Below are 27,318 nucleotides of genomic sequence, written 5' to 3'. Positions count from 1 at the left end.
CAACCAAAACTGTCCAAAGAAAAGGGGGTCCAAACCCCTTTTTACTACTAGAAGATTACAATAAATTGCCTCAAGATTCATTACAAAAAAAAAATCAAAACATGTAACCTTTTTCTAAATGAATCACTTTTTTGCATGATTCCTAGACGCACTGCATCTTATAGGTACCGGAGGGTCAGCGACGTCCTTTGTATGGATAGTACCAGAAAGTGCATTTGTATGTTCAAATGGAATTCACAGTGCCTATTGGTACAGTAAAGAAAGAGACTAGATTACTCTGAATATCCACAAAAATCTGTATTTACAGTCTGTCATAGACTAGATTACTCCGAACTAATTTTCATTGAAATCTCTATTTACAGACAGCCACTGACGAATATCCACAGAAGTCTCCATTTAGTCTGCTATTTGGCCCTGGAGTTAGACACAGACTAAATTACTCCGAATATCTACAAAAATCTCCATTTACAGTGTCAGGCACGGACGACGTTATACTCCGAATATTTTATTCACACCATAATCAGACACAAATTATAATGTTACTCCGCATATCCACACAAAGGAGATCGTCCGTTAAGGGCAAAATTTCGCCTCAATATCATTGATCCAATTTAATTAATTATAATAGTTTGAACATATACGATCATGCATGTATATGCCCTTCAAACTTAGCTGAATTTGGAAAAATCTGTTGAAAAGGTTAGAGAAAAACAAAAAAACAACAGAATTTGTGCATTTATAGTGTCCGGCACGGACTACAATATACTCCGAATATCTACACAAAGGAGTTGGTCCGGTAAGGACAAAACTTGGCTCCAAAATCAAAGTCTACCATGCGTGTGTTTTCTCATTTCTTCATATATTTTGTTTTTAATTGTCAGTTACAACTCATGTGAAAATATCTTGAGTAAACAAATGTGTGTCCACTTCCGTTCTACCAAAAAAACATCATAAAAATTCCAGAAATATTAAAAGTTTAAGGTTTTTGTACAAGTTACATAAATACATATTGTTATTTTTGGAATAACGTACACAATCTCGTCCAAAAAAGCTTGTATTCTGTATATGCGACCATTTTAGTATATTGATACTGACTACTACCTAGAAATCAGACTTAATCTTTTTAAAATACATAATTAAATCATGTGGCCAAAATTGGGGTCCTTATTGAACATTCTCCTTTCAATTTACTGTCAGGCACAAGAGCTCGGTCGAGCATACTTCGTATACCCACGAAAATCTCCATTTACAGTCAGCCACAGACTTACAATAGAATATCCGACACAGAAAAAAAGAAGGGAAATGTTTCTGAGCGTTTATTTCTTTATTTTTTTCATTTTTCTTAGTTAATAAAACTGTGTTTAAGACTAGAGACAGGAAGAAAAAAACAGTTCTTTTAAATTTACACCCTGTAGGATAAATAAGAAATTGAGTTGTTAATCTCACCGTTTTAGCCGTTATAACAATGGGACGAAACATCCAGTAAACTTTTCAACTGGGTTACCTGTACGTCTAACCAGGACCAGTAGCACTGATTACCCAAACTTTCATCACACAGCGTGACAGTTTGAAGAACATGAAGTCAGTTGAGCCGTTTTACACTAGTTCAGGATGTAACCGAACGTCTCACTGTGCCGGTTGGGGAAAGAATGGGCTAATTTGTTTTGGATCATGTCGTGCCATTGCTCTTTATCAGCCCGAGGTAAAAGAAAAAAAAGAACTGCCAGATAAAACCCTAGCTTGGGAACCGTAGCTCTTTTTGGTTCCTTTGCCATTAAAAAAACCCGTCAGATTTTACCTACCTCCGGAACCGTAGCTCTTTATGGTCCTTTTGTTATTTTTTAATCTTTTTGCTTGTGATTAACTAGAGTGTATAAAATGTCAAATGAGACAATTTGTTGACTCCTCAGATCAGAGCTAGATATCCATCAGCACTTGATATAAAGAACTTTCATTTTATTGTTCATTAAAGCTGCATTAGCTGTCAAATTGGTTCAGTTTTGATTCTACAGAATTTTGCTTATTGAATGAAATAAGTTTGTAGTAATGCAATTGAAGCATTGAATTGTACATATATACTACAGAATATTGTGAAAACAAGGTTTTTTTAATCAGAGAAGATTGAAAGCTCTGATATAATTATTTTTCGCCATTACTTCCGAAGATTGCTGAGAGGACATATGTCTAGTTTAAAAATACTTTAACCTTGGTAAAAAAATAACAATAGTGGACTCACAGGTAAGCACTTGTCTTGTTTTCATTTCATTTCATCTATATTTTGATTAGTTTTCAAATAAAAAATGACCACATTTGAGTCACATTGTATCACAATACGTTAATTTTAAAAGGATCGTTGCGTTATATTCGAACTTTTTTCTTTTATGGCTTGAGTCCATCTGTCTTCCTTGCCGTTGAATATTACCACTTTTGCTTTGCAATCATATTTGTTATTAAAGAAGCGAAACAATTTTCAGAGGAAGTTATGGTTGAATGTTGCATGGAAATAGCCAACACTAAATTTTTGAATTTTAAAAGTGGAAAGGGCTTTTTATTTGAGTCAAAAACAAGTTGTGGCTAAAAGCCTGTAGAAAATATCCTGGAAAACATTTAGAGATCCTGGAAATTTCCTGGAAAAAGCCTTGATTTCTATAATTTTATGTCAGTAAAAGAGTAGGGAACCTGTTATTTGTTGATGTGTTTTTTATTTACCGCTACGTCCAAGGAGGGGGAGATATCACGTAGAAGTATTACTTCATATTTTTATCTAGTAATTATGCAATCTTTTGTTATTCAAACAATTGTTCATATTGATTGTTGTACCAACAATTTTGATTCGAGGGACAAACTTGTAAAAAAAGTCTAGTGGTGCTTTTTATTCCTGATAGTTTTAAAAACTGAATAAAAGAAACTACTTTCATCTACCAAGCCATCTAGATAATGTGGAGATAATATCAGAGTACGGGAAATTCGTCGGTCCTGCCGGTCCTGACCGTTAAAAGATGGGGTTGTCCGATGTTTTTATCACAAGCGATGGTCCGAGGACCGCTGGTCAAAAATGGCCATCACAGTGCTTTGTTGGTTTGATTATTTGTTTGGTTATTAGATGTTGACTGGTTTGCGTTATTCCATTTCCGGTTTAAGATCGATTACCAGATTGTTGACATCGTGCTAATGTGGCCTATTCAACACTTTACGAATGCTGTTCCTGGTATATGGTCAAGCAACTGTCATATGTTCAGACTAATAATACAACGCCTACAAAAGATGATGATGATCATGGGGAAATAGCTTTGAAACATACATGTAGCTTGAACTATTTTTTGTGATTTTAACGTTAGATCACAAAAACAGAAAAAAAATCAAGAGCTATGATTTAGCAGCAAATGGGGAAATGGACAAATGTGATGAGTTTGACTTAAAGCAGACTGAAGCAGAAAACTTTTCATGGATTAAAAAATATGCTGTTGAAGAATGATAATGATAAAAAAAAAATATTGATATTCAGATAATTATATTGATACAAACTTAAGTTACTTAACTAATCACATGCAAAATGGGAAATACGTAAACCTGTATTAATAGCCATTTCTGAAAACAGATTGAGAAAAAAAACCCACAACCAAGTCAATACAAGAAAATGAAAAGCATATTGGCATACCATAAAGTCATTAAAGAGTTTTATTTCGCGAACAGTAAATGTACAGAAATGAGTGGGACTGGTTAAATATCTGTGGGACTGACTGGACAATCTAACCACTGACTGGACAATCTAACCAGCCAGTCCCATGACTGACAGGGTAAAACAAGTTTTTCACGGACTCTGGACATAAGAACTGCCAAGTAGAAGCCCTTAATTAGACTACCAACACTTTCAGTAATAAGTAACAATACGTTATCCAAATGAGGACATGATGAGGACCTTGTTAAGTCTTCTTCAGCCAGTCGTTTCCAATCGCTAAATATACTCTGAGATATTTCTTATTTAAAGTACGTTTCAAATACAACCTACATGTCATATATCTTTATTTTAATGATACATGTAAGTTTAGTTAAACGATTTCGATTTTGAATTTATACTACCCATATAAAAATAATCCCTTGACGAACCTCACACAGTTGTATTTTTTTAGAAATTTAAGTGAACACATTGTATGCAATGTCTCAATGTTCTCCCCATAATTTTTAAATAGCACAGTGCTTACTAGCATAGCACAGCCCTTACGGCCTTTCTCCAAAATTATAGCACAGTGCTAAGAAATCATGGCACTGCAAAGTATAGTGCAATAATGGTGTGGGGAGAACACTGTGTCTCCGATGTGTGCCTGGCTATGAAATGCACTGAAATGATTAATTAATTAATTAAAACTCAATACAGGACAGTTATGAAGTATTTATCAGTGATAAATTTCTTTTTTTACGACTTTCAAGTTATATTTGTCAATTGTTAATAACACGTGCAGACTGTCTCAATTGCTGTTTTATTGTGCGGACAGCTTGGATTACAGCTGGATAAATCAACTTTTGACTCTTATTACTAATGTAGATTTCGGCAATTGGATTAAGAATTTTTATAAGTCCCCTTGACTCCAATGTTGTGATTTTCAGGGGCATCCAATGAATTTATGAGGTCAGTGACCTGGGAGCTTGGTGCTTGTTGAATTTTCCACCCAGGTCAGTGATTCTCACTTCACAATTAACGAACAGAATATACAATGTTCCAGCTGGGTGGGTGTAACACTCATATTTCATAGAGGAAAAATCTGAGTGACACAGTATTTCTCTGACTAACACTGATTTAAAACTCTTACTTTAGTTTTGGAGAAACAAATGTCCCTAAGTGTACTGTACATGTATATAGCCAAGCAACATCCAGTCTATATTCACTTAGGTCTTCATTGATATACATGTATGAATGGATTTCCTAGCACAGGTTATATTATTGTATTTTTCTGATGCAGTCAGTATAGTTTTGCTTTTTACCATTTGATCTTAAAGACGCTCTTCCATAGAAACACAAGTCAACTGATCACAGTTCTGTTTCCATGGATTGGCCAAATACTGATGACTAATATCCAAAATTGAAATTGCGTGCCATGTGTTATTTCCAGAATGAAATGTCGAAAATTGTAAATATATGCTAAAAGAACAAAATTTAACTGCTTTGGCTATTTTTTTAAAGAAAATACTTGTTATCATTGAAAAGATGTGGTACATCTGTTTGTTATATTGTTTTATTGTCATGGTTGTAGGAATGTGGTACATTTGTATTTTGTATTGTTTTATTGTCGTGGTTGTAGGAATGTGGTAAACCAGCTTACATAAGGCAGACATCTGTACATCACAAAGACAGAGTGAATTGTATTTCGTGGATCCGGAAATTTCCAAGAACAGGTAAGTTGTTCATGTACTGGATGTAATTCATTGAACAACATTCATTTACATGCAATTGTGTTTGAAAATGTGTACATATGTGTACAAATTATTGGCCTTATTTATAAAAAAATGGGTTGGGGAGATTTACTATATTTGCGCAAATTTTAAACCTGAAAATGCTTCTTTATAAGTTATTGACTTTCTGACATAATGTCACATCTTGAACAGATGGTGTAAATATTGAGACTTTTGGGATAGAACTTGTGAATGAAATGCTTTGTGGAGTGCAGCTAGATACCTTTTCAGAGATCAAACCTTGAAAAGATGGGGTATTTATGGTCATTTACTCTTATTTACGTGTTTGTCTTTAATTTAGAATGAAGTACCTGTATTTCAACGTTCATCAAATAGCTACTCATAAATTATCATAAATAGATAAAAGACATACCATAAAAACTAACTAACTTGATCATGTGTTCGGAATGATGATATTTGATATTTGAAGTATGGCAGTATGTTGATAAAAGCATTATTTTTTATTGACGGTAGGTTTATTTCTATAAATTTTTTTTAATTTTCAGATGAAGCTGATGTTGGACTTGTGTCAGGGTCTGTTGACTGTACAGCTGTAGTGTGGGCTTACATAAACGAAAAGGTTGATATGTACATATAATTACATTTACTATGCATATCATTTAAATACATTATTTTCATTGCATAATTGGCTTTGTCGAACTACTAATATACATTTTGTAGGCCATGACCACAATTAAGAGGACTATTCTTTTTGATCACTGTGTATTGCTTGTTTTCTATGTGTACCTAAAATATAAAAAAAGAAAATGGGAGAAACATTCGCAGTGTAATTGTAAGAATTGAATGTTTTATTTTTTATGCTTCATGAACGTGTAAATGCATTGACTGGTCACACATTTTGGACATGAAGCGCTAGTGCTTTACATTGAACATGTGCTGTGTTCAGCACTTTTACACGCTAATGAAACATTCACTTCTTAAGTGTCAGTCTTTGTAAGAATCAAGCAGTGAAACATAGTATGGAAAAATCCACAATTTTGATCGTGTAATTTGACTGTTTGCACCATCAGAATCAAGGAAAAAAGGATAATTTTCCATATCATGCTGGCCCATTGAGTTATAATTTTATTGAAATACACTGAAAATGAAAATTTCAAGGGCAGATAACTTTATCAAAAACCTCAATTTTTCTAGCATTCTATTGAAAAATTTCTAAGCAAATCTAGTGATGCACAGAGAAAGTATCCTTGAGTGATATTGCATTGTCAGATCAGTGTGGTTTTGACAAGTATGTTTCTGGTTTTTCCCATTTTGTCTGATTCTTAGAAACACTTACACTGAAGTATTAGATACTTATACTTTAATGAGTAATCGCTTCTCACAATCTTGTTTAAAAAAAACACTAAAATTGTGTGCATCAGTGTCTCATTCTTTTATGTAAATTCTAAAGGCCAAAAATGGAAGTTTTTTTATTCATTCTTGAATTCTATATACATGTATATACCGGTATATGCAGTAAATGCTTTATTTTCATAACAAATTCCAGTTTCCATATGATGACTAAGCATGAGTTTAATAAGGAGAAAAAAGTTTCCAAGTTGAGATTCTGGCCTTTAATAATGATTATATGTATTTCTAGCTCCATCCAATAGCCACACTGAAGAACCATACTGGCCCAGTCAATGCTGTTTCAGCTGTTTGTGTAGAGACTAAAACTGCTGGTCATGTTACTATGACAACCTACATAGCAACATCATCAGCTGATTCTACTGTTAATGTATGGAAGAGAGAGGGGAATGAAGGTAATAACAGTATAACCTGCCTTAACTGGGACCTAAATAAAGCAAAAACCTACCTAAGCAAGACACATTTTGGGGTCTTTTCATATCAGTTTAAATGTATTTAAAACTGAATACTTGACAAAACTGGATATATTTAAAAGTTCAGTTTGGTATTGGCAGGTTTCACTGTACTGTAGAAACATTATTATATCCTGCTTACTAAAGTCAGGCTATGTTCCAATCCTCTGTCTGGCAATCCATCCATTTTACTGTTTTATGGAAGATTTCTCAACTTCAATTGGATAGAATGCTTAGATATTTGTTATATGACTTGAATTTGGACTGTCAGATACAACCGGTAAAAATGTGACAGGACCAGTAAAAAAAATCTGGAATGCCAGACAGGAAGTCTGGAAAATTTCTTATATTAGTCATTCTTGATTTAGATAAAAATGGACAGTATCACTTCATTCGGTCCTGAAAATAGTATGTCGTCACAGGACCGAATGTCCTGAAAAAAAAAAGAACCTTTGGAAACACTGGACTTGTAATGTGTCCTTCTTTTCTTGGTTTAACAGAAATGGTTGAATGAGGGTATTCTAAGTAGGATGTAAAATGCAAACCATTATGTTTATGTCTAGCCATTGACAGGAATCCATTCCTGTACCACCACAAAAGAATTTGCTAAGGGATAAAGGTCTGGGACTTTCATTGTCTGTATTGTTGCTTGTGTCATTGTTTTCTATAAACCTTGGTTTGTTTCCTATGAATATTAAGACAGGCCTTTTAGTATGCCGACAAAAAAAAATATGAACTGACCATAGGGTGTGTAAGTCTCGTCATCTAACCTCGTGATTTCACGAGAATGGGTTCTAGTCTACCATTCAAAAGCATAGAGATTTTTCATTTAGAGTGCGTTGAGTTCAGTGTTAAGGGCAAAAAACTTTCTGTGTAAAAAATACCAATAAAAATGACAAATAACTATTTCTACATGATAAATGAAGTAAGAAAATACATAAACTAGAAAATTTTGCATTGTTATACAGCGTTTTGGGTACCCGGAAGTAAACAATAAAATACAGATTGGTCTCCGGTTTTCAATACGTTCTACATTGGAAATTCCGGAAAATGAATTTAGAACGAGACTTACATACCCTATTAGCATATTCAGTGATCCTCTGAATATAGAATTTTTTTTACTGAAATTTTTGCATTTTTTTGCTGTAAATCTGCTTTCGCGCAATTATAAATTTGTGATTGTTCATCACTTTGTACTGTCATGGTCTTTGAAGAAAAAAATTGCGACAATTTAATTTTCGCATTTCGGATTCTGACATGAAAATAGCATAACTGCCACAAAAATTTCACTGTTAACAGTTATTGTTTTATTCCATTGATGCAAGTTTCTTTTCGATTAACCTCTGGGGGCACATTCAGCTGCATATTTAAAAGCATTATTTTTTCAGTTGTACATCTTTGCTTTTGTTTTATAACTTCTAGATTTTGTACTGATACAGACCCAGAAGTTTGGTACAGGATTTGTTCTGGACCTATGTTTTACTGTGATACCCAATACTCAAGGTATTATATTGTTATTATACTGCTAAACAGATACATGTACTGTGGTTAAATTTATTTTGTATCAATTTTCATGGTCAGTTGAAAAAAAGATCTTTTGTTGGATACTTAAATTGGTGGTTTGTCGTTATAAAAAACAATAAATTTGTCTGCGATTCTGGAAAATGTATCACCAGTGCAACTTTACTTTACCTCATGATTCAAAAGGAAAATTTTGTAATCATTTAGTTATTGCTTGCATGGGTACATGTTTCACAACAGACATTTAACGGGCATTCCCATTCCATCATAGATTGATAATTCTTATTTGGAATAGAAGTTACATATGTGATACATCCGTTCAAGAATCAAGACTCATGTTTTCATTTCCCTGATTATGAGTAAAAGTTCCGATAAGTCAAAAGTTCTGTGAATGTCAAATCTGTTGCCATTTATTCCTCCATGGTAAATAGAAAGTGGTAAAACCCAAGTTTACCAATTGTCACTTTTGCTGTTTATTTTTTTTAACACTGACATTAGCCCCAAGGCTATTCAGTGCTAATAAGCTACTTATTTGCTGTTTGATTCAACCACTATGGAATGACAGGATGATGACCTAGCGATATAGTTTTTATCTTCATGTCACTTGGACAATACCAAATTTTAAAATATCAATTGATCTGAATAAACAATCATCCATTGAATTTATTTTTTTGTGTGTTTTCATTGTTGCACATTACCCACTAAAGCCATGAACATTGGTACTCCAATGAATGAAAATGAAACTGCAGTACATGTTAACAGCTGTGAAGATACATGCACACGTGATGCTACCAATGGGAAAATATTATACCCACACAACAAAGTTACAGAGAGTGCATCACTATGGATTTTGAAATATAGCTTGGGTTAGAATCCATTGTATTTCACATTCAGTGTATAAGGCTTTTTATCACCAAGTCAATTTTTATCTAAAAGGGAGTTGCATGTATTTTACCAATGTATTTATATCAATTTTTAGGTGAAGTTTGCATAATGTTAAAGTTCAGATGTTTTTTTTTAATAAATGATTAATTTGGTATGAAACATATTGATTTGAATTGTTTTTTTTCAGTTCCAATCCTTGCTTGTGGTTGTGATGATCAGAAAGTACATGTATTTGTTGAACAAGCGGGGAAAGTGAGTTATTTCCTGTTGTTTTTACAGGGTCAAGGACACTTCATGACTTTGATTTATAAAAACATAGTGAATCTACATATGTATCTAAACCAATACCCTTTGGACTTAAAAGTTTTTTGTTGTTTTCTGTGTTGAAAGTAAGGGCTTTTTGCTTAAATTTGAATAGGTAACTAGTTCACACATGTACATCATAAATGCAGTCTCTTCCATTGCTCTTCACTAGTCTGTCCAGCCTTAGGGGACCAGTTAATTTAATGGTCAATATCTCTGTCCAACAATACACTTTTTAAAAATAAATCAATTCTTTATTAGCAGGCTAGAACAAAGTGTAATATTTTCCCAGGGCAGGTTAAAAATAGAAATAACAACGTAAGAATTAATGATATGTAAATATAAATAATAGAAAAAGGAACAGATATGGTGAAATGCAACAAATGCACCATTTGTATAACCTGTATAAAAATAGTAGAAACTTACAGAAATCATTAAAAATGTCTTCTTTAAATGAAAACCAACCTAGTAATGTAAGTAATAAATATTTGCTTTCTGTTTCAGTTTATAAGAGTTATCTCCCTTCAGGGGCATGAAGACTGGATTAGGGCTGTTGATTTTGCCATCGATGGTTTGTATTTATTTATTGTTTATATTTGAGCTTATAGTGAAAATTTACCAATAATTGTAGAGGAATACAAGTATAGATGTTTGTGAAAATGGTGAAGAAAATAATCTTAACTAATTTAATAAACTTTTCTATATATGGTTAAATATATGGTATAAAAATCTGCATAATGAAAAAAATCAATATTAATCTAGTACTATTATTTATACTCTGTGAAAGGACATTTATTGAACTACATTTTTTAACAAGTTAATAATTTATGTGTTAGTAGCCTCAATAAAAGTATTATTTACATTGTGTGAATCTTTTTTTATACATGTTCCAATACTGGCATGTATCAATTTGTGTTGTTTAAACTTTGGTTTGCAGTCAGAAAAAAAATGAGCACAATGAAACATAAAGAAAATATTGTAATTTTCAGTAATTGGTTAATGAAGGTTTTCGTACAAATCCTGTATTAGGTTTTAGTTATCGTTTTGGGCCTCAGTCAGCTGCATAGGCCCTCGGCATTGCCTTGTGGCTAACCTCGACCCAATATAACAACCTTGAACCTAGTACAGGCTTTATATGAAAATATCCAATTGATAACAGTATAATAAATATTCTTTTTCTAGATTCAGGTGACCTTTTATTGGCTAGTGCTGCCCAGGACTATTTTATTAGGATTTGGAGAATTTCATCACGAACTGCTGAGGACAATGTAATGAAATCAGTGAAGGAACTCTCACTTGATGAGGAAATAAAAATGAAAGAGAATACATTCCAGTTTAAAGTAGGAGGTATTGCTTTTTACATGAATATATAATAAATTGCCCAAGTGGTCTTAAGGTAGTATGCCTGCCTCCAGTACTGGAAGTCGTGGCTTTGATCCCTGGCCGAGTCATACCACAGACTTTACAAATTGGTAGTTATAGGGGGTTAGAGTGATTACTTGTTGTCTAGGAGTCAGAATAATGTGTCAGAGTGGGGTGACATGCCTACCTGATGGCTGCTGCTCCTCTAACATGTCCAAGCTAGCGAAATAAAAATCCAGCTCAGTGCATTGGATCTTAAACAAAGCAGGGTCAAATCGATTCGTCAGTTGTTCATAAAATATTTGCCATCACAGGATGTCAAACCACAACCAATTAATCAATCATTGTTTCATTAAAGTGTTCATTTATATACCAGTCATTCTAGATAGGATTTGATTTTTTTTTTAGGTTATTATAACTTTTGGCCGTATTTAACATGGATGCCAGGCATACAGGCAAATTAATTTCATAACTTTTTTCTCAGCAACTACAAATCACAGCCTTTTGATATTTGGTATCCAGCATCAGGGACTGGTTCCATATCCTTGGATCTGATTTCAGCCCTGTCAATCTCTATTTCCTCTTTAATGAAATTCAGCCATTTCTGTCTTTGACCCATTTTTGTTTTCAATGTGACTGATAGGATAGTATGGTGTTGTTGTTGAAACTTCAATCATTTATGACTGTAGATTTTCATATGTTGGTCCAAATCGGGATTTAAATTCAACTTTCTTTGATTTCTATATTACTTGAATTCTTATTGTTTTTTTAATATGATATAACAACCTATAAGATTTGTACTTTTTTTTTTTACCATTTATTTTTTAGTTCTATTACCACACTCATTTTTAATCAAGTCATATACTTGTATCTAAATTATATTTATGTGGTTCTTGTACAGTTAATGGTACAGAGTTTTATTGCAACAAATTGCAGGTTTTTTAATGCCCGTTAAGATGGGACATACTATGGTATACGGTTGTCCATCCTTTGTCAACACTTTGGACAATTACTCAAAAACACTATCACCGATTTTTATGAAACTTTGGTGAATTGGTGAATTTCAGATTTATCATTTCTGTGTTATGAATTTTTTCACTTAAAAAAGAGGGGATTTTCAAGTTTTCGCACAATAACTCAAAAACACTTCAACTGACTTTTATGAAACTTTGGTGAATTATTCATATCTATTGAAGTAAGCTCCCGTCCGATTTGTATAAATGTCAAATTTTACGTTTCCGTGTTATGAAGTTTTACTCTTTGAAAAAAGGCGGAAACAGCCAATAAAATTTATCTGTTGAAAAATCGTTGAAATGGCCCATTTGTTATGATAGTGCCAAATTTTTTATGCCTTTTTTATTTACATTTTTTTTAGGGGGAGGCAGGGTAGGGTGTGGGGGGAGGGTATTTGACAGGGCTCACAGTATTTCGAGTTGATCGTATAAATTCATGAAAAGCATATGGACAAGTTAAAAGGGCAACGGTGTATCACACACTTAAAGCGCAGCTCTTTATTCCCTTAGAAGCACACTTTTTGCATGTTCAAAGTTTTTTCTTTACAACTGTATGCAGCATTATTAAGTTTATACCTGTTTATAGCTGTTTTTGGCTAGTTCCTGCAAAAATTAGGGAAAACCCTGAAAATGTGAAATTTATCAGCTGTTTGTCTTTTAGAGGAAACAGCAGTGTATGCAGTAACCTTGGAATCTGTCTTGAGTGGACATGAAAATTGGATTTACAGTGTCAAATGGCAGCCACCTGTCAAAACAGGTCAGTAGACAATAAAATCAAAAGAAACCACTGAGGTAATATAGAAATTAGTTGATCAAATGCCGAAGGTCTATACCATAACCCAAAAAGCATGATTGTTGCTAATACATCAGAGACAGAGGTATAATACATTTATATAAAGGTTTACCCGGCTTCCATTAAATAGAGACAATAAAAGTATACGAGGATTCCACCTTCCCATCACTCAAGGAAAACACAATTTTGGTGTTAGAAAGTTGCATAGTACAGGTGGTAAAAAACATCGATTTCTGAAAGAATTTGAAAATTTTGGAAAGCAGACTTTAATTGTGGGAAAGTTAATCTTCATTTTGAGTTTTCCAGTTGAACCCTAAAATTAAAGAAAAAAATCTTAGTGCACTGCATGCTGTACATCCTGCAGTAGATTAGAAAAATACATTAATTATACTTCATTAATTACACTTCCTTGGACTTATTAACATTTCTGTATGATTTATTCATACTTCCAAGATGGGGATTGGAGCTATTAATATTTTGTATGAATAATTGTACTTCTTAGATCGGGATTGGAGCTACTAATATTTCTGTATGATTAATGATGCTTCCTACATTGGGATAAGAACTATTATTATTTCTGTATAAATTAATTTGAGATAAATACTTTAATCTGATTGGTTGAAATAAAATGCCCCTATTCAGTTAAATTCAGAGCTACTTTTCTCATGTTTAAAGATAAAAAAATGGTTTTAAAATTAATTTATAAGAATTGGCTATGAAAAAAATTTTGTCTATTGAAAAATAACATAAATTTTCCATGTGCATATTTTGTTTGTTGCACTTAGCGCAATAAACAATATGCACATGGAAAATTTACGTTATTTTTTGATAGACAAAATTTTTGTTATTGCCAATTCTTAAATGATTAATTATACTTTTTAGATGGTGGATGGCATCAACCAATGCACCTTTTATCAGCCTCAATGGACAAAACAATGATATTATGGAAACCAGACAAAGATTCCGGAGTTTGGGTGGAGGAGGTTTGTAAAATGGTTCATTATATCATTGCATGGATTTAAGTTCTGTATGATTAACAGATGCCTGTAATATTATAACCCTTGCTATATTGCAATCACCCTAAACATTCATTATTATATCTATCCCTCCATTACACTTTTCTGTAACATTTTTTCTTGGCTTCCATTGAGGGAATACTTAGTTACACTCCTTGAAACGTTCACTTTCCCCATTTTAGCGTTTGTGCATTGTTTATTGTGCATTTACCCATTGTTTTGCATTCGTTTAAACACACGATAAATGCACAAAAGAATTAATTGTTTCAACGTACACTAAGGTTTTTTTTAATGCACGATAGAAGCATTCGTTTAAACGCATGATGGGGCGTATTTTCAGTATGACTTGGCATGCAACATCTTGTTTTTGTTTTCTGCCTGTGAAGAAATTGCTTGCTTGGTATAAACTAATTAATCTGGTAGCAAGTTTTTTTTCAAGTGTTGACCATGGAAATTTAGGTTATTTCTAATAGACAGAAAAAATGTTACATCCATTCCTTATTCTTCAATAAAGGAATTAGAATTCTACATATAAATCATAAAAATGGATGATACATGTAACATCACTGTTATATACAAAATGCAAAATTACAAGAATGAGATGATAAATGAAATTTGTTATCTAGTCAGAAAATGTTTCAGTTTTTTTAAATCGAATTATTGATGTATAAAATTTGAAAAGATTCCCTAATGAGTACATTGTTGTACTCCTCTGAATTGCAATATTTATGCCAAATTCCATTTTTGGAGGACTCTCATTTGTTTGAGCTGATATTGTGTATACAGTACACCCAAAGAATTTAGATTCTTAAACTCCCATGGGAGTGGCTCCAGGAAATTCTCCAAAATGACATAAAAATGCTGGAGTGATATTGACATACTTCCTCCAAGCAGAAAGGAAGTATGCCAAACTTTTTTTTGTTTTTCTTAAATGCTCCAAGTAGGGTAGAAGCAAATTTTTAAACATATACTACAGCATATACATTATGTATAACAAATTTCCTTCCTTCTTTGAATTTTACACGTTTCTTGTACTCTTAATATTCTCCCCTGTTCATGTATATATGATTGATTTTTGTATTTATTCTAGGTGAGAGTAGGAGAAGTTGGGGGAAACACCCTTGGTTTTTATGGTGCTATTTTTAGCCCTGATGGTATGTCAATATTGGCACATGGCTATCAAGGTGCTTTCCACCATTGGTCTTATTCAAAGGTAAGTCTAGTAATGAAGTGTTACCAATTTTATTCTTGAATTTGTTTCTTAAATTTGGTACATATTATATAAACATTGACAGTTATCAACAAACAATGTCAGAAATAATATGCACTTTTGAACCTGTCAAAACACAACCCTGAATAATCTGAAAACCTGTCTAAACCAAGCCCTGAATAATTGCAAAACCTGTCTAAACCGAGCCCTGAATAATCCCAAAACCTGTCTAAACCAGACCATGAATAATCACAAACCAGTCTAAACCAAACCATGAATAATCACAAAACCTGTCTAAACCAGACATGAATAATCACATAACCATCTAAACCAGACCATGAATAATCACAAAACCTGTCTAAACCAGACCCTGAATAATCCGAAACCTGTTTAAATTAAATTCTGCATAATACCAAAAACGGTTTAAACCAGCCACTTGTTTAATTATGGTTATATCAGTTTAAAAATATTCTCAGTGAACTGAAAATCTGTCCAATCCAAACCAATTGTATAGTGTTAGCTCTGAAAGAGGTTTGGTTTTGACAGGTTTTATCTTATTGTATTTTATTAAATGAGTGTTCATCACAGGTTTTTCATGTACTACATGTGTATCTGGCTGCTAAACCCTCCAACCTTAATTTTTGTATATGAATTTCCTCCCGACCCGAACACGATTAATTCTGGAGCAGCCCTCAGTGTGAAATGGAATGAAAATATAGATATTTAAGCTAACAACCAGCCTCATATTTTGAGACTTTAAAATAGTGATGTTTCAGAGTATAGGACACTTTAGGTATTTACTCATAACAATTAAATTCAGAATCATCAGAATGATAGGATAAAATATTGGTTCCCTGTCATTGTTTAAATGTTTATTTTTCCCAAAATATAAATTTTAATCAACAAATTATAACTTGTGTATCAATTTTTGTAGTGCATTAAAGAATCAATGTATTACTTAAAATTAATGTGAACTTTCAGGAAAAAGGTACCTGGGAACCACAAGTGTCTGCTGGGGGTCACTTTGATGCTGTCTGTGATATTGAGTGGGACAAAGGTGGTGGGCAATATCTTGTTAGTCTGAGTACCGACCAAACGACAAGACTACATGCTCCGTGGAAGAGACCAAATGGTCAGGTAGGTATCTGATTAATTTTGCAAAAAAGTCATAGGTCAAGAATCAATTATCATTGTTTTTTTGTATTAAGTGTAGCAGTCACAATTCAATTTTTCGTTATGGCGGAATAATTCGATGAATTTTCTGATTGGGCTTATTGCGAATCAAAACTGCTGAGGACTTTTTGGTAGGTTTCTTTTGAGGCGAGACTGAGGGTAATATAAAGTTGTCCTGTGCTCTGATCTAATTGCATGACATCATGCTCCTTGGAAAAGCACAAATTATCATTGTATAATATTGTGTAACAGAATGATTAATTTGAATTAGGAAATAACCAAAATATGATCACTAGTGACGAAAAGAGCCCTGATTTAAAGAGTGTGTTCTAAGCACTACTGACTAGTTAAATCTTCAAGTGTTCTTTGAATAAGTATTTATATTTGGTTATTCATGATATTCTATTATCCTATATTATCTATAGATTTTCTTCATAATTTACTGCTATTTTCAATATTAATTTTGAATTTTGTGATTAGCGTGTTGATATTCGTGTTGTGCATTTTGGCGGGAGAAAGTCCAAGATTTGAACATGTATTTATTTCTCAATGTGAATTATCACAGAATTCAGAAATTTCCCTGATGTTTTTATTAATAGGAAAAGTGTGAACGGCCAGTGATCCTGTTAATTAAAACTTCCATTTAAACTTTTTCCTCATGTGTTTTATGATATACCATCCTTCAACAACAGGTGTTACAAATTGGTTTGGTTATACAACAGTCTCCTGTCATTTATTTGTCTGCTAGTTATGGGAGTAGTGGAGCCAGGATAATGAGAATACTGTTTTCATACATCTTCTGATTTTTGTGCTTAGGTTGTATGTTATGCTACATCTGTAGGTATGCATTACTTTGCAAATGACATAGTATCAGTTTTCTCAAACTTAGAACAAAAACTGATTTAAAAGAAATGACACTTAAAATTTGTAAGACTGTTAATTTTTTTTTTTCTACTATCTAAGCTGAGCTTCCCTAACACTCAATTATGCAAAGGATTTGCATTACCTGACAGTGTTCTTTAGTTTCAAGATCCTGATCAGCAGTATTAATTGTCATTAGCAGTTCGTATCTGTTTCCCCATTTAAGGTGAAGGTTATCATTGACTCAAGATGCCTATTATGTATTAAAAAGACAGGAAATTGACATGAATTGTTTACTCTTTTAAAGGAATCCTGTTAAAATGAACTTTTTTTATCATGTAAGTAGAGAGTTGTGAAAATAAAACCATATTTCTTTCTTGGTTAATACTGGAATCACGAAAATGAATGTTCATGAAATGCACATGAAAATTTCCAAATTTACAGTATACAGGTAACATTTGATGAATTACTATACAAATGTGTAATGATTTTAGTTTACCAATACCTTAAGGAGGTATATCTAGGGTAAGGGACATAACTCTTGAAATCAGTGATATTTTGTATCATATCCAATTTTACCATAGCCTATTAAGCTTTTATTGGAAACAGAATGAAATCAGTCCAAATTACTTTGATGCTTACATGAGATTGATGTAAAATGGTGAATACAAATGTTCCAATGATGTGTAAGAGTTGTGTTCCGTTATCCTAGGTCTACCTCCTTAACCTAGACTTGGTTGTAGACCAGTGGGCCAGTTCATAATTGTGGCATATTCATAATATTTGACTGTGATAAATCAAATGAAAATGTTTTGAGAAGAATTTTTTCATTTTAAGGTTAATTGGTATGAGATAGCACGCCCACAGATCCATGGATATGACCTCCAGTGTTTAGCATTAATTAACAGATATAAACTGGCTTCCGGGGCTGACGAAAAGGTTATACGATCATTTGAAGCACCAGTAAACTTCATTGAAAACTTTTGTAGTATTTGCGGTCTGAGTCTAGAAACAGAATTCAAAAAAGAGGTTTGTATTTATCCTTCTTTCTATTTATAGAAGTATAAGCTTTTGTAAGAATCAGGAAAAATTGGCAAAATCAGAAACCGTCATGTTAAAAATCCACTGATGATCCGACAGTATAATTTCACTTAAGGATGCTTTCTCTGTTTGAAAAGACCCCATTATTCTCTCTGCGTTGCTGGATTTTTTCAGAAATTTTTTCAACAGAATTATCTGCCCTTGAAAAGTTTATGTTCAATTCATTTCAATTATTAAAAGTATAACTCAATTTACCATATTGATATGGAAAATCTTGTCTTTTTTCCTTGATTCTGATGGTGCAAATTGTAAAATTACGCTTTAAAAATGGTGGGTTATTTTTATACAATGTTTCGACCACTGCCTGATTCTTACAGAGACTGACACTTAATTTGTGATTTTCTTGATTGAAAATATAACAGTGGTGTTACTGATATATATAAAAAATAAGCGAATGTTATATTATAGGATTAAACAAGATTTTTTTATGTGTAAAATTTGACCATTGGCTCAAGAACAGATAAAAGTTTAAAGAAGAAGAGCCTTTCTTTTATTTTAGGTTCTGTCTGTCTGTAGTTCTCTTTTTCTGTCCATTTGATAGTCATCAGGGATGTCATTAAGAAACTGTCAACCAGTAAAATTGGACGACTTTTTTCTCATCTTTTGATGGCTTCTCTATTTTCAAAAATGGATGAACTCTCCCAAAATTTTCTTTAGTTCATCTGCTACTTTTTTCCCTGCTACTTAAAATACTACTGACATTCCTGGTCATGTGGTTCATTTAGATTTTTTTCAGAGTTGTTGTCCTTCCTTGAATATTTTTATCAAATTTTTAGTGTTGCAGACTTTTTTCAACATCCTTTGATGTATTGACTTGATATTTGGTATGTAGCTACACCTTGATGAGTTACAGTATATGTCTAAATATTGTCTGAAATTAATTGATGCATTTATGCACTTGGTTTATAGACACGACTTTTGAACCTGCATATTTTGATTAAATTTCCAGTAATATTGACCTTATTGAGATGTCCTTTAAGATATTGGCATGATATTTGGTATATAGTTATCTATAAATGAGCTACAGTCTTAGTTTAAATTTGGCTCCATTTTATTGATTTATTTCTTGTATAGTTGTGGCCTTGAACTTGTTCAGTGAGTGGGTGGTACATATATGATGGATGGATTGATATCAAATTTTATTTTGGGCATACATTGTGAGACATTTTTGTTACTGTCCAATATCAAATTCCTGTGAAAGTAGGGGTATCCTTCGCACAACAACTTCATGTTTTGATTTTTTTTCTTTTTTTCCTATTTTTTTTTTTTGGGGGGGGAGCAGTAAGAAACATTGAAATTTTGCAGCATTCTTTGAAGTTTATCTTTGAAAAAAATTGAAATGTGTAGATACTGATTATACTTCCTTTGGATTTATTGGGTTCACCTTGCCTGCATATCTAGCATAGCTAGATTTATTTTCCAGGAAGCACAGAACAGACCAGCAGGAGCCAGTGTACCTGCCTTAGGTCTATCCAACAAAGCTATTTACTCAGGAGAGGTGGAGAAGTTACAGCAGGATAGAGAGATAGAAGCTCATCCTAATGACCAATACCCTGAGGTCTACTTCAAACCAGTGGAACTGCAAAGTTAGTTATTCTTTGTCAAAATATTTAATTTAAGTATAATGATTTATTTTAACTAAAATGTATACCTAGGAATTAGTTGAAAAAAAAGTAATTTCATAATCTATGGCCAATATGTCTTTGACCTATTTCTTTAAAATGTTACTTGTGATCCCCAACACTGCATTTAGTCCACTTTTTTTGTTATCTCTCCCTGTATTAAGCCAAGGTTTGGCTAACTCTTTAAAACACAGACTTTAGTGAATTCTGAGCTGCTCATTTGCTTTTGTTACTTTGTATGTATGATTTTAGTTACTTTATGTTCTTTGTTTTGTATGTCTGTTTTCCATGTCTGGTCTTTGTCCCTGGATTACATTCTTTTAATTACCACTATAACCTTGGTTCCCTTGATTACTCTTTAAAAACTCTTATTCAGTGAATGTAAATATGAGTAAAATACACTTAAAAATAAACTTCTCTCTAATTTATTAAGGAATTGAAGTGACATTGTTCTGTTTGATAAAAAAAAAATGCTTTTGCATTTCTGTTGTGTTATTTTATGTTGTTTGCTGTTACATTCCCCTTTCTTCTTTATCTAATTCCTGTTTTGTATACCACTTTAACCGTAGGAAATCCTTCATTTCATCTTAATGCTAAATATTATTAATAAGTACATTCTCATCCCCTCCTTCTCCTACTTCATGTAAATTCACAAAAAAAAAGCAAAAACAAAAACAAAAAAAACAAAAAATGGGAAGGGAATTTCAAAATCAGAATTTTTTTCAAATTAGTTTCTAGTATTTTGATATTTTGAGATACAACACACAAATTTTTAATTTGTTGGTGATCAAAACGATTTTTTCTTCCCTTGAACTGATGTTGCTATGGATTTAGAACATATCTATACTTCAAATAGATGATGTGAGGCTGGCAAATATCTAGTAAGAAATGAAAAATGAAAATAAAACCCTCCCACCCTCCTAATATTTTTTTCTTATGAAGATTTGATGAGAATCTACCATTTAAGTTACATGGCCTGACTATTGTTAAATAGAATCTTATCATATACAAAGTTGATAGGATTTCCTTTAGAGATTATTAAGTATATGTTGGGTGTTAAGGTCATATTCTTATTTTTACAGAACCCCCTACAGAGGAACATCTACTTCAGAATACATTATGGCCTGAGACACAGAAGTTGTATGGCCATGGGTATGAGATCTTCGCTTTGACCTGTGACCCCAGTGGAAAAGTATTGGCATCATCATGTAAGGTAATGACTTGGTAAGAAGGTGTACAGTACCTGAACCGATCCGTGCAACAAAAGTCAGTCACCGACCAGTTTCCGGTCAGTCACCAATCCATCAAACAGATCCATTTTACTGGTGATCGCATCACATGACCACAGAGTGGTCAATGTATTTTACAGTTTTTGTTGTTTTCTTTATCAATTTTACACATACAGTGAAACTTCTCCAAACCAGCCACCACTGGGACAAGAAAAAATGGCGGGTTTATAGGGGTGGCCGGTTTTGTGAAAAATAGCAATGCATTCTAAGAGCTGTTCTATTAGTATGTTCTATAACCGTACACCTTGTCAGTTTTTTGGTCGACACGTTTAATGCCGATTCAAAACTTTTTGCCTTTTATTACATTTCAAAGCTTGTATCATTTGTAAATGATAAGATTTTACAAACGGTACTCTGAACAAAATAATGTTCACGGTTTTGAAAGAATGTGTATTAAAGATCAAAGGGCTATTGATGGTAATTAATTATTTGTATTGTTTTCATAAATTACGTATCAACAAAGTCTAATAATTTCACCTCTATGTTGTTTTGGCTTGGGTTCAGGTCACATTAATTGACAGTTAAAAGATTGTAAAGATTATTAAATGACCCCGGTTGCCTGATTTGTGTACACAACAATCAACACCAATCAGTGACAAAATGTAATGACTGGATTAAATTTGTTGTTTTAACTACTGTCCCCTTCAATTATCATCTGTCCACTGATGAAATGCAAACCGGTCAGTGAATAAATTATTAATTACATAATTTTATATAGTCATTTACAGTTTTGTTGACACATTTATTACAGGTGAACAAAAACCAGAATTGTGAGGTTGTTTTTATTTGAAATATGTAACTAAAACTGTGAAAAACTGGCCGATGTACGGTTTAAGGGGATGGCCGGTCTATTGAAAATAAAACACACAGGTTTTTAGGTATATCGACCGGGACTTTTGAAAACCGCCAGTTTGAAGGGAAGAACGGTTTTCTGAGGTTCCAGTTTGGAGAAGTTTCACTGTATTTACTCAATGTAATAGATTTAAACATCAATTTATACGTTTATTTTACATTTCTTTATTTAAAACAGATCTTACGTCATTTTACATAACAAAACTGCGATTATATTGGTCACTGGTCATCAATCTGTCAGCAATCAATCAGTCAATGTCGTCGATCTGTCAAATCGTTGCGAGGATCGGTTCTAGGACTGTAGCTATCTTCTGGTTGGCTTGTCAAACTTGTGATCCCAGTTCAAATGTATGGGCATCTTCAGGTAATTTATGGACATGTGATTTGCTTATGGTATAAAAACGATACTATGAAATAATTAATCAACATGTCTAGCATTTGAAATGTTTTTGTACCAAAGAAAACCAGTTTGATGGAATATGTCCTCAAGAGTTTTCTGACCTACTTAGTAGTCTGTATACAGATTTAAAGCTGAATGCTTTCTTCTTTAAATTTAATCCTTTGGATCATGCAGATATGCTTTTTTTTGTTTGTTTTAAAGCACTTTTGCATGTACATATAGGTTTTACTCCTACGACTCTTGTTTTTATTTTAGCTTATTTCAGTTTTTTTTTGTCATCTGAATAAAATCATATCTGAAAATATCATGAATTCCACTTTTGCATTTTGGTTTTACTCTTGCGGTTCTTTGTTTTTATTTTTACTTGTTTCTGTTTTCTTTGTCATCTGAGTAAAATCATATCTGAAATTATCATAAATAAATAAAACTTGCACACATTTTTATTATTCATTCTAGGCTTCTAAAGTAGACTTTGCAGGTGTGATACTGTGGGACACAACTACATGGAGTCAGATCTGTACACTAGAGGGTCACACATTGACAGTGACACAGATGGCATTCTCACACAATGGACAGTATCTCTTGACTGTATCTAGAGATAGGACATGGATGTTGTACAGAAGACATAAAGAAGAAAGCAATAATGGTATGTATTAAAGAGTAATCTGTGAAGGGAACCAAAATTTTAGCAGAACTCAAAAGAATGTAATCAAGAGACAAAAACCAGATAGGGAAAACAGATATACCCAACAAAAAACATAAAATAACCAAATAACATATATTTTGTGTACAACTTTTACACAAATAGACCAAGCATATGTCATATAGGGGATTGAGTTGTGCCTGGTTGACTGGATAAAATAATGTGTCAGAGTGGAGTGACACACCTACCTGTTGATTGATGCTTCTGTGAGCTATTGCAATAAAGATTCAGCTCAACATTTTGGACAAAGCAGGGTATGTTAGATTAATTTGGATTATTTTTTTTACCTGAAAAGCAAGAATTATCTGCCATAGGATGTAGAGCCACGATCGCTCAATCTTAGGTACATGTAGATCGAACTAATACATGACTTTGTATGAAAAAGGGTGTCTAATTTTTTTTTTGTTTATCTATTTTAGAATTACTATTTTCAAGAATTGCTGGTACCAACAAATCAAACACAGCTCATAGTCGAATAATCTGGTCATGTGCTTGGTCACATGATGATCAGTATTTCTTCACAGCTTCTAGGGATAAAAAGGTGAGTTACCTCCTAAAATTCTCCCAAAGCCCAAAATGGCATATTTAATCCATTTGTAGTTTACTCCAGTAATGGGTGTATGAAACATTAATTTGAACTCAGTTAAGTATTCTAGCTATAAAGTTGATGTCTAGAAAATTATGTAGGCTGCTGCCAAACGTATGTTCAGAGAGCATCCAGGTGAGCGATACATGTAGAAATCTCTAGTTACCATAGATATTAATCTGAATTTTACCATGAATTTAATGATGTTCAGTAAGTTTGGTATTGACAACAGCTCTAAGCGGAAGTAACTAATAGGTGCATACAAGGAATATGATTTTTGTTGCATCTCTGCTTGATTGGTTGAAAGTTGATGGTAGTCATCATATTTCTGTTTTATCGGCCACACATTTTGTTTCCTGATGATAGAAACAACTCAAAACAATTTTTTAACAGAAGCACAATGCTGTGGGCCGTAAAATACAGTTAAAAATTGTTGGTGTACACATTGTGTACACAGCATTGCAATTACAACTTAAGTTATTGTCCATTTTTCCACCTAAAATATATTATATATTAGTTTTCTTCTTGGGAAGGCATATTTGTATATTTCAATACATTTGAAAAAAAAATCTTAAAAATGTATTCTGGTTTGTAATGAAATTAAATGGTAAGAATTAAATTAATTATATAAATAAACCAGAAACTTTAAAATAAAGGGAAATAACTCATTGATCTTTTCGCAGTACTTACTTGTTTGAGAACTTTGATCATATGGTCCAAATAATCTGAAACTTACATTTGTTAATGTAACCTGCTGGATAAATGTGTCAATATCTCAATTTAAGGTTATGGTATGGAAGAGACCAGATTTATGTCCAGGAGATGCACCAGTAAAACCAGTATCTGTACATGACGTTGGTGACTCGGCTACAGCTATACACGTAACACCAATGGTTGTATATCCTGACAGGTATATATACAGGCATTTAATACTTATATACAGGTAAGGCTGAGAACTTAGGGAAAATATGAGGCTGTGCCAGGCATTTCAACAGGTTTGAGCCAAAATGGTCCATGTAGATTTTTTGTCATGTCATTGCTCTGTTACTGTTTTACTCTGATTCAAATTCATTTAGAAAAATCACTTTTTAAGCAAGAAAAACATTTTATTCAAAGTAGGCACTTCCCGAACAACTTCAGAACATTGTAATGATTGTGACATGAACGCTATATTTAGCCATTTACTGTATATATGTGCAGTGCATTTTGACTTCCCAAATAAAACCATTGCAGTATTGTTGACAAGTAGGCCACTGATCAGTCCTGTTTACTGTACAGGTAGACCTAGGGTAAGGTACATAACTGTTGAATTCAGTGATATGTTTCAAACATTTCAATGATTTGTAAGAATTGTTTCCCTTTTTCAGTGGTAATATACAAAATTAATGTCACAGTTTTCTTGGCTTCTATTAACCAAAGGTTCTTGACATATTGTACTAAGCTTCTACAGGGATGTTGTATTTTGGGATATGTTTTTGTACTCTTATTACATCTACTCTCTATTTGCCAAAAAAAAAAAAACAACATTAATTTTCCTTATAAATGTGATGGAAGGTGGGGGTATAACTAATTAGCTGTCGCTTATGGATTTACAGTGAAACTACATTTATTTGTATTTTTTTTCACAGATATCTAGTTTCTGTAGGCTTAGAGAGTGGTAAGATTTTAATCTACACATGGAAGTCAGATGAGAAGGAGGGAACTTGGGTACAAATAGCTGGTCTTGATGAACAGTATCCTTTAATAGCTTCACTACTAGTAGGATATATTTTTTTGTACACTTTCCTGAAATGTTCAAGTTAGGCAAATATGGTGTGGGTGAGAGGATTTTATGTATTATTCCTTACCAGATATTTGCTTGCCTAATTTTAGCTATATGACGAATAAATATGTCCTGTATTTCATATCAGTTTCAGAGAAGAAAAATTTTAGTCACCAAAAAATGATAGATTTGTGTGTTATAGTACCTCAATGCTAGCTACAGAATCCTGATTTTGAAATTCCCACCCCTTTTTAGCTCACCTTGCCAAAGGCCATGTGAGCTATTGCCATCACTTGGTGTCTGTCCTTGTCGTCGGTTGTCGTTGTCTGTTGTCGTTAATAAGTGTACAAAACTCTTCTTCTCTGAAACTACTTGACTAATTGGAACTAAACTTGGTTTGTATGTTTCTTGGTGTATCTTGCATAGAATTAAAGTGGGGATTTTTGATCAGTCAAAAAACATGGCTGCTGTTACTGAAAATTGAACATAGGGGTCAGACAGTAGTTTTTCCCATATATCTCCAGAACCGTTAGGTTCAGCCAATTCTTTCAATAGCTAAAATGATCCTTATTATTAGGACTACAAAAGTCTTCAGGAGTAAAAGTTGTCAGAGGACTCCTTGAGTTATTACCCTTGAAAGGGGAAAGATGACTTTTTTTACAGTTTTCAGTCAATATTGTGAAAACTATTATAAATTAAAAGAAATATCAATTGTTGATATGGTCCTTATGATAAGTCCTACCAAAGACTTCTTGAGTCAAAATTGTTGGACAACTCCTTGTTAAATTTATTGCCTTTGAAAGGCAAAATCAACCAGGTGAGCGATTCAGGCTTCTGGGAGCCTCTTGTTTTTTTATTTTTTATTTTTGTCAATTAATTTTATTTGGCCTAATTGTGTGTTCTGTTAATCATTTATGTGCTTATGTTTAATGATTTGGTTGGTATTTCTAATCTCACCTTGAACAAAAGTACAGTGTGAGCTATCCTTTGAAGCTACGGACTACAAAATTAGCTCACTAGTAGTCTTGGTTTATGATATAAAAGCAATTAAGTCCATTACACTGATTAAGTGTAAAATATGGCCTCTATTTCTTCTTTTAGAACTTAGAGGTTTAGTTTCCAACTTAAAACATATAACCCGACCAGGCTGACATGTTCATCTAGGTGGGGTTGTTGTCTCTTTGACATTTTTGTCCTGGTGGAGTTGTTGTCTTTTCAACATATTCACCATACATATTCTCCTTATATTTATTTGTATCTTTTTAATTGTAAGCACATGTATGTACAGAAACAAAGTACCTTTTACATTGACTCTAATTTCTTTTACAATGGTGTGTTTTTGTGGTAATACTTCAGGTATTATTTTTCTCAAGATAATTTACCTTTTTTTTTTGTGTAAAATGTTTCTCAATGTTTCTTCCTTAACTCTATAATAGACTGGCCCATCATATGACGGTGAAGAAGCTTAGATTTAGACCAGTTCTAGAACAGGACAATAAAACTCTACAATTAGCCAGCTGTAGTCTGGATCACAGTGTTAAAATATACAATATAAACATCACTGACAGCTGATAGTGAATAAAAGACTAAACTCTTCT

At 32.9% G+C, this 27,318-nt stretch overlaps 1 protein-coding gene across 1 annotated transcript; it reads left to right on the top strand.

The window, feature by feature from the left end:
- The first annotated feature begins 1,503 nt into the window (after positions 1 to 1,503).
- LOC148602765 (elongator complex protein 2-like) lies at positions 1,504 to 27,316 on the top strand. The gene is made up of 20 exons (XM_088551960.1): positions 1,504 to 1,702; positions 5,298 to 5,391; positions 5,955 to 6,028; positions 7,049 to 7,211; positions 8,691 to 8,771; positions 9,862 to 9,926; positions 10,482 to 10,548; positions 11,160 to 11,324; positions 13,014 to 13,109; positions 14,028 to 14,128; positions 15,252 to 15,374; positions 16,353 to 16,508; positions 18,243 to 18,434; positions 19,930 to 20,092; positions 21,211 to 21,341; positions 23,126 to 23,315; positions 23,792 to 23,913; positions 24,744 to 24,868; positions 25,587 to 25,691; positions 27,157 to 27,316. The coding sequence occupies exons 1-20, from the start codon at positions 1,577 to 1,579 to the stop codon at positions 27,290 to 27,292; spliced, it is 2,475 nt and encodes an 824-aa protein (XP_088408086.1). The 5' UTR covers positions 1,504 to 1,576; the 3' UTR covers positions 27,293 to 27,316.
- The last annotated feature ends 2 nt before the right edge of the window (positions 27,317 to 27,318 follow it).

This window comes from Perna viridis, chromosome 11 (genome assembly GCF_037379345.1).
Source record: "Perna viridis isolate PV_CMFRI_1.1 ecotype Kerala chromosome 11, ASM3737934v1, whole genome shotgun sequence".
NCBI classification, from domain to species: domain Eukaryota; kingdom Metazoa; phylum Mollusca; class Bivalvia; order Mytilida; family Mytilidae; genus Perna; species Perna viridis.
This window is presented reverse-complemented; position numbering and strand designations above follow the sequence as displayed.